General features: G+C 46.7%; 1 protein-coding gene across 2 annotated transcripts; it reads left to right on the forward strand.

The window, feature by feature from the left end:
• The first annotated feature begins 3,097 nt into the window (after nt 1-3,097).
• LOC126946707 (putative transcription factor SPT20 homolog-like 2) lies at nt 3,098-5,740 on the forward strand. 2 transcript variants are annotated; one of them, XM_050777350.1, is made up of 3 exons: nt 3,098-4,601; nt 4,716-5,481; nt 5,566-5,740. In XM_050777350.1, the coding sequence occupies exons 1-3, from the start codon at nt 3,098-3,100 to the stop codon at nt 5,738-5,740; spliced, it is 2,445 nt and encodes an 814-aa protein (XP_050633307.1). The 2 variants fall into 2 exon arrangements, with proteins under 2 accessions (XP_050633307.1, XP_050633306.1); XM_050777349.1 differs by having other exon boundaries at nt 3,098-5,740.
• Nucleotides 5,741-8,477: the final 2,737 nt, after the last annotated feature.

The raw sequence follows: 8,477 nt of genomic DNA on the forward strand, positions 1-8,477 counted from the left end.
AGGGATTCTGGGTGGCGGGAAGAAGTTGACTCCAAAGATGCACGACGGAATTTTGTTTTGCAAGATGGAACAGTCTATCACTTGATTACAGTGGTGGTTGCATGGCTATACATATTTTTCAACACTCACAGAACTGAAAAGGATGAATTTTACTCTGTGTCTATTATATTTAATTTTTTAAAATTTCATGCTTGACCCAGAATGGGTATAGAAAAAGAAATTAGGCCAAGTGCGGTGGCTCACACCTGTAAACCCAGCACTTTGGGAGGCTGAGGCAGGAGGATTGCTTGAGCCCAGGAGTTGGAGACCAGCCTGGGCAAGCCGGCAAAATCCCATCTCTAAAAAAAAAATACAAAAATTAGCCAGGCATGGTGGTGCATGCCTGTTGTCCCATTTACTCAGGAGGCTGAGGCAAGCAGACTGGTTGAGCCCAGGAAGTGGAGGCCAGAAGGTCAAGGCTGCAGTGAGCCGTGATTGCGCCACTGCACTCCAGCCTGGGTGACAGAGCAAGATCCTGTCTCAAAAAAAAAAAAAAAAAAAAAAAAAAAAAAAAAGAAAGAAAGAAAGAAAGAAATTTACGAATTGAAAATTATGTAAATTATCTTGCAATTAATTGAATTCTCTTATCTCTCTAGCAAAGGTGAGTCTGGCCAGGACATTTCTTAGCATGTGAATCTCTGCTGAGCTGCTACAGGGGAGGGCTGTAGTTGGAGATCTTTTAATGAACCAGAGTGCTCATTAACGTGCTTGGAAGGCTCAAAGGATGGTGTGTACACAGAGTAATTTTTTTCTAAAAACATCATATTGTGTAAAAACAAGGCAATTAGGCAGCTCAAGTAAAGGGGATAGCCAACCCATGATAGGCAGTGTCAGGCCCACACACACACACACTCACACACACACACAGGTTCACAGCCTCTTCCAGTGCACCTGTGGCCTAGGCAGCCTTGGCATCTTCTCTCTGGGAAGTCAAGAGTGAGTCACATCTTCCATTTTTAGTCTTGTTAGTGTTAATACCTGAAAAAACCTTACATGAAATTGCCCATTTCACTAGGAAGGAATACAATTTCACTTCTCCATATGCCCAGATATATTACATAGCACATTATCTACATCATTAAGAATGAATGGCTGACTTGTCTCACTTATCTTCAGTCCTAAATGCAGCAAATGCTGCCAGTACCATGTCCATCTCCCCTAGGCACTCATCATTCTGTACACACAAAGTCTTACTGCAATCACCTGTAACTCTGTCTGAGAGCATCCTCAAGCCACATCAGCATGGGTGGCCCCTGTATGTGGCAACCAGAAGTATCAGGAAATAACGTTCCCAGCACTGTCCTAAGTCAATGAGAAAGAAGTGGATGAATAAATACCCCAGCTTCCTTGCCTCTAGGGCAGAAAAATCTGAGGCTTCTTCTGTACTGTCTTCCAAGGTCCTCAGCATGGACCAGTTTTCCGGAGCTGCTTGTGCTCAGGAATACGTCTTCCATTGTTTCCCCATCCCTGACTCAGCTCCCCTTTCTGTCACCAATGCTTCTAAGGATTAGCACCCAAAGAAACTACTCCCACTCAAATCCTCTCCTCCGGGAATGCTTTTGGGGAAACCCAAGTGAAGACACGGGCAATTCACCAGCTGAAGATCGAGTCCATCCCATGGCAGGGCGGGCAGACGTACCTCTCTAATAAGTGAGATGCACCCTGGGATATCAGCTGGGGGAGGGGCAGAATTTAGATCACACTCATGGATCAGAAAAACAGGCTATGGAGTAGTTCTCCCCAGAAAAGCATTATTGATCTTGTCCAATAAAACAAACACAAACAAACAAACTGGGAGATTTCAAGGCAACAAAGTTAATGGAAAACAATGTCCCATAGGTTACCTAAGATTGAACGATAACACTACAAATCTATCATTAGGATCTCAGCTAAGGTCTACAGTTTAGTCTCATCATTGAAAATGTATTGCCATCACCTGGAACAATTGTTCTCATCCTTATCAGGTGCAAATCACCTTGTAGAAATGAATGGTTTCATGTCTCTCTACCATCCTGAACTGCAATCCATAGACAATGTAATGACCCACCACGTAATTTTTTAATCTGTAAGTGCCCTAACTCAACACATGGAGAAATAAAAGGTGAGTAATTATGTAAATGAACGTCATGTACTGGTGCATCTACATGAACACCCCCAGGCTCACTGGACGACGACACGAAGAATCCTGACGCTTGCCACAACCTGTGGGTTCTCCGGGCATGGAAGCATTGCCACTTCGGGCTCATTCCACAGCCCAGTGGCTGACGGATACCGGCAGCAGCGCTGCCATTGATGGCAAGAGATTCCAAAAATGCCAACAATTGTTGAAGTTTCCACCAAGACCAGTGACAACTTCCCATGATTTCCCGACAGTGTCATTCCTGTGGAAACTGATCTCTATGCACCGTACGAAAGATGCATCTATACCGTCGTCGGTAGCCTGTACTTTTGCATGTACGCTTTCAAGGTGAAATGGCAAGTGGTCGAGTGCAAGTGCTGGCAGCAGACCCGGAAGTGCAGCGGGTGAGCCTCGCGCCCAGGAGGCCAGAGAAGCAGGAGCCCCGGAACCTGCGGTGCAGCGAGTGCGCATGCGCAAAGACGGGGCCCAGGAGCTGACCCCGGCCCTGCAGTTCCCTTCCGGTGCAGCATGCAGAGACGCAAAGCTCCGGGCCACGACGACGACCCCTCAAGTACCGATGTTTTAAGAAACCCTCAAACAGATTGGGTAGCGCTTCCCTGGGGGCGGTTTTCTGGGCAGGTGCCCGGAGAGTGCCCAGGAGCTGACCCCGGCCCTCCCGCTCACTTCCGGTCCAGCACGCCGAGACGCGAAGCCAGTGCCAGGTCTACTACCCCTCAGGTACCGATGTTTTCAGAAACCGTCAAACAGATTGGGTAGCGCTTCCCTGGGGGCGGGTTTCTGGGGAGATGCCCATGTAGAACTCAGTGTGGACTTGCGGCATCTTGCGGTTCTGTACATTAATATGACAGCCGTAATTCCATCCTGCTTCACCACGCACATGCATTTTCTCTCCTCTTAGGGGCCCTGTTTTCTGTTACAATGGATAGAGATTTAGAACAGGCTCTGGATCGCGCAGAGAATATCATTGAAATTGCCCAACAGATACCTCCTAGAAGGAGATACTCACCTAGGGCGGGAAAAACTCTGCAGGAAAAACTTTATGACATTTATGTAGAAGAATGTGGAAAAGAGCCTGAGGATCCTCAGGAATTGAGAAGCAATGTAAACTTGTTAGAAAAGCTTGTTAGGAGAGAGTCCTTGCCATGTTTACTGGTCAATCTATACCCAGGCAATCAGGGGTATTCTGTGATGCTCCAGAGAAAAGATGGGTCCTTTGCAGAGACCATTCGACTCCCTTATGATGAAAGGGCATTGCTCGACTACTTGGATGCAGAAGAATTACCCCCTGCTTTGGCTGATGTCCTTGATAAAGCTTCGGTTAACATTTTTCATAGTGGGTGTGTCATAGTAGAAGTTCGTGACTACAGGCAGTCCAGTAATATGCAACCTCCTGGTTACCAAAGCAGGCATATTCTCCTACGTCCAACAATGCAGACTTTAGCCCATGATGTGAAGATGATGACAAGAGATGTCCAGAAATGGAGCCAGGAAGACAAGCTGCAGCTTGAGAGCCAACTGATCTTAGCGACAGCTGAACCACTGTGTCTCGATCCTTCTGTAGCAGTCGCCTGCACTGCAAACAGGCTGCTGTACAACAAGCAAAAGATGAATACCGACCCGATGAAACGGTGCCTCCAGAGGTATTCGTGGCCCTCTGTAAGGTCACAGCAGGAGCGGTCTGACTATCCACCTCCTCCTGAGATGAGAGTGTCGACTTCTGGCCAAAAAGAAGAAAGAAAAGCAGGTCAGCCTTATGAGCTGGACATTGCTAAAGCAGGACGTTGTGTAGACATGTGGAAACGCAGATCCTGGGATTTGGCCGTGCCTTCGGAAGTGGATGTGGAGAAACTTGCTAAAGAGTGTCAGCCCGTCACAGCTGCTGAGCCACAGCTCCCAGTCTGGCCAGCCCAGGAGGTAGAAGACCCTTTCGGATTTGGATGGGAAGCTGGCTCTCAGGCCTGGGACACCAAGCCAAGCATCATGCAGTCGTTTAATGATCCACTTCTCTGTGGTAAAATACGGCCCCGTAAAAAAGCCAGGCAGAAGAGCCAGAAGTCTCCCTGGCAGCCCTTCCCAGATGACCATGCAGCTGGTCTCAGGCCTGGGTCAGAGACTGATGCTGGGAGGGCAGTGAGTCAGGCCCAGGAATCGGTGCAGAGCAGAGTCAAAGGTCCAGGCAAGATGCCACACAGCTCCAGTGGCCCAGCCAGTGTCAGTCAGCTCTCTTCATGGAAAACACCAGAACAGCCTAAGCCTGTGTGGGTCCAGTCTTCAGTATTGGGGAAAGGAGAGAAACATCCACCTCCCCGAAACCAACTTCCCTCAAGCTCAGGAAAGAATTCCTCAGGTACCAGTTTCCCCCCACAACAGGCAGGCAGCTCTCTTAAGCGTCCTTTTCCTGCTGCTGCTGCCGCTCCTGCGGCTTCTGCCGCGTCTCCTGCTGCTGCAGTTGCTGCTGCTGCAGTTGCTGCTGCTGCTCCTGCCGCTTCTCCCGCTGCTGCTGCTGCTGCTGCTGCTCCTGCTGCTCCTGCTGCTCCTGCTGCTCCTGCTCCTGTTCCTGCTCCTGCTCCTGCTCCTGCTCCTGCTCCTGCTGTAGCTGCTGCTTCTGCAGCACCAAGTCATTCTCAGAAGCCCTCTGTGCATTTCATTCAAGTTAGCAGGCCCTATCCAGCTGCCCAGCCCCCCACCAGATTCATAAAAATAGCCCCAGCCATTCAGGTCAGGACAGGCTCCACTGGCCTAAAGGCCATCAACATGGAGGGCCCAGTCCGGGCAGCCCAGGCTTTGGGTAGCAGTTTCAAGCCTGTGCAGTCCCCTGGCTCGGGTGGCCCGGCTCCTGCAGGAATCAGTGGCAGTGGCCTTCAGTCCTCAGGAGGTCCACTACCAGATGCAAAGCCCAGTGCAGCACAGGCATCTTCTCAAGCACCCCTTCAGTTTTTCCTAAATACTCCTGAAGGTCTCAGGCCCATGACTGTCCTCCAGGTTCCACAGGGCTCCGTGGTTTTGAGCAGCACGCAGCAGCAGTTCCATCAGCTGGTTTCCCTGCAGCAGCTCCAGCAGCCCACAGCTGCTCACCGTCCTCAGCCAGGGCCACAGGGTTCCGCACAAGGTATGAGCACTCAAGGGCAGGCCTTCCCTGCTCAGCAGCTTCTTAAGGTGAACCCCACTGGAGCAGGTAGTGGTCTGCAGCCCCACACTGGGTTGGGTCTACTTGGCTCTGCCCAGGTTCCTCAGCAGGGTATCCAGCTCCCCTCTGTCTTGAGGCAGCAGCAGCAGCCACAGCTGCGGCTGAAGCTGCAACCGCGGTCACAGCCGCAGCTGCCACAGCCGCCGAAGCTGCAACTGCAGCAGCAGCCACAGCCACAGCAGGAGCAGCCACAGTCACAGCAGCCACAGCCGCAGCATATCCAGCTCCAGACGCAGCAGTTGAGAGTCCTGCAGCAGCCAGTGTTTTTGGCAACAGGCGCTGTTCAGATAGTGCAGCCACATCCAGGTGGGCAAGCAGCAAGCCAGTCGGTAGTGCAGACGAAGGGAGGCAAGCCAACCCCACCAGCGCCCTGAGGCTTGTGGTTGTTTGTCTCTCTTTTAAAAGCACAGGAGCACTGACCCAAATGAATTCCCAGTTTTTACTTGAGTTTTGTGTTTTTTTTCCTCATGTTTTGGTATTTTACATTTTAAAATACACATTTTACACAGAAGCACAATCCACTAATTTTTATTTAGAAACAGGGAAGTGATCTCCTAAAGGAGCATTGTTTTGCTTAAGTTACTCCTTTTGTTGTCATTGCTGTTGATATAATTAGTTTTAATATAGTATTTTAAAGTGTCCAAATCCCAACCAGTTTGAGTTTAAACTTCTGAAGTGTATAATTTCTCTAAAGCCATAAGATGGCAATACCAACAATGTTAATATTTTAACAAGATTTTAATTTTAAGTTAATATTTTAACAAGAAGAGCAGGATTAAGTTTTTTAAAATGGTGGTAAAAACATATAATCTAAAATGGACCACCTTAATTATTTTAAGTGCGCGGTTCAATAGTATTAAGTCCACCCCCACAGTTGTGCCGCAGGTTTCCAGACCATCTTACAACACTGAAACTCATGCCCATTGAATACCAGTTCCCCATTCTCCCTTGCCCAGTCCCTGGCAGCCACTGTTCTGCTTTCTTTGTCTATGAGTTCACCACCCTGGCCACTTCATGGAAGTGGAATCATATGGCATTTGTCCCTTGGTGAGTGGCTTATCTCACTTGGCATAATGTCCTCACGATCTATCCCTGCTGTCTCATGTCACATGAAGGTCATTGCTTTTTAAAAATGGTCTCACTGTATATAATATATATGAAAGTGACCCATGAACTCTGAGAAACCTCTTTCAGAAGAGCGTAATTGTATTTAGATTAATAGGTTTATGCACAATATATGGAATGGAATTATTACACATTCATTTTGAAAAATAAAATGAAAAGAAAGTACAGTACAGTGATGCTTGTTACACTGCAGTTGAGTACATGGGAGACTTCCAAAGCTATGGAATAGAATTAGTGGCAGATTTGCTTGTGTGACAGTCCCCTGCCCTTTCAAAGGCCCTGTCTGCACCTAGTGCTCCACAGAGCGAGGCTCTCTCACTGGCTTTGAAAAGGCTCTTCCTGGATGTTTTGTGTGCGCTCTCTTTATAAGATCATTTACATTTTTTGTAGTTTGTTTGCAAGAAGTTAATAGTGAAACATTTGAAAATCCATTTTATTGGTTTGCTTTTCAAATATTTGTAGCCTTGTTTCTTAAGTAGAACCCCCGTCTTTGTCTTTGTCTTTTTCTCTTTGTTGATGCGTCATCATCAGTTGTTCAGCCGTTTCTGTTCCCTCATTTTTTCCCTCATTGCAGTGAGACTCAAAGAAACATGAACTTTTGTGCGCTTTTGTTTTCCCTTTCTTTTTCCTTTTTTAACAACTAAGGGGTAATCACAGAACAACCAACCATTGTAAAGTACAGTTGTAAAGTGGCATTTAGTACATTCATGATGTTGTACAACTACCCCTTCTGTTTCCAAAACATTTTCATCACCCATCAAGAAGTCTCTGTATCCATTAAGCACTAGCTTGTCATCTTCATACCCCCAGCCTCTGGCAACCACCAATTTGCTTTCTGTTTCTATGGATTTACCTAAATATTTCCTGTAAATGTAGTCATACAGTATGTGGTCTTTTGTGTCTGGCCTCTTTCACTCGGCATAATGTTTTTGAAGTTCATCTATGTTGTAAAATGTATTGTTACTTCATTCCTTTCTGTGGTTCAATAATATTCCATTGTTTGTATACAGCACATTTTGTACATTCATCCGATGATAGACAGTTGATTTTTGTCTGTCTTCTGGCTGTTGTGCATATGGCTGCTGTCAACATTTGTGTACAAGTATTTGTTTTAGTGCCTCTTATATTTTGCTCTGTTACACCTTTGAAGGGTACCCTGTTTATATAATATTTGTTTTTCTAAGTACACATGTATGTTTCTCTGCCTTTTGCCTTAACTAAATGAAAAGAAGTTTGGTCTGGCAGTCCCAAAAGACATCAGTGAAGAGGCAGGTAACTGGTTAATCTTACTTGACAAAACCTATTACTAATGTGCTAGTGATGCTGTTAAAGAAAGATTTGGCCAACTTCAAGAAAACACATCGAATTTCCTGAGTGACACCAAGTCCATCAGATCATCCTGGGCATAATTGGGAATGGTGCCTGCACTTTTAAGAAGCAAACCAGTGCAACAGCTGGTTGCAAAGAAGAGTTTCTCCTTAGCTTTGGGTGCCAACTAGAGACCTGAACTCAGAATATCATCAGATTTGGTCTACTTCCTTCCTTTGTTGTCTATCTGGTCCTTTCAAGTACTACATGGAGCTACCAGCCAAACTTGTGCTTGAGTGATGTGGCTCTTTCTTCCCAGTCAGGCAAATAAATTCAGCTTTGTTTCAGATGACTGTTTGGCAAACTTTGTTGATTTCCTTCTAATTATCCCCACCTACTTGGTACTTTGATACAGGGTACCTTCCGAAGACATTAGCTGGCTACATTTTGTGAGTAAACTTTTTATTTATTTTAGTATCATGAGAACCTAGATACTATCCCAGGACAAGTTCAAAATTAGTTCTCTGTAGGTTGCATCTTCAGGGCTTAACAGCCGAACGTTGATGGTGAAGTGGTTGTGTGAAAGCAGTTGTCCCTAGAATGTTCTGACAGTTTGCAGAGAAGGTAGGCCTGCAGATGAGCATCCAGGAAAATCCAGGTAGGCCCAGCACAACGGGA

The sequence above is a fragment of the Macaca thibetana genome, chromosome X (assembly GCF_024542745.1).
Source record: "Macaca thibetana thibetana isolate TM-01 chromosome X, ASM2454274v1, whole genome shotgun sequence".
Taxonomy (NCBI): Eukaryota; Metazoa; Chordata; class Mammalia; order Primates; family Cercopithecidae; genus Macaca; species Macaca thibetana.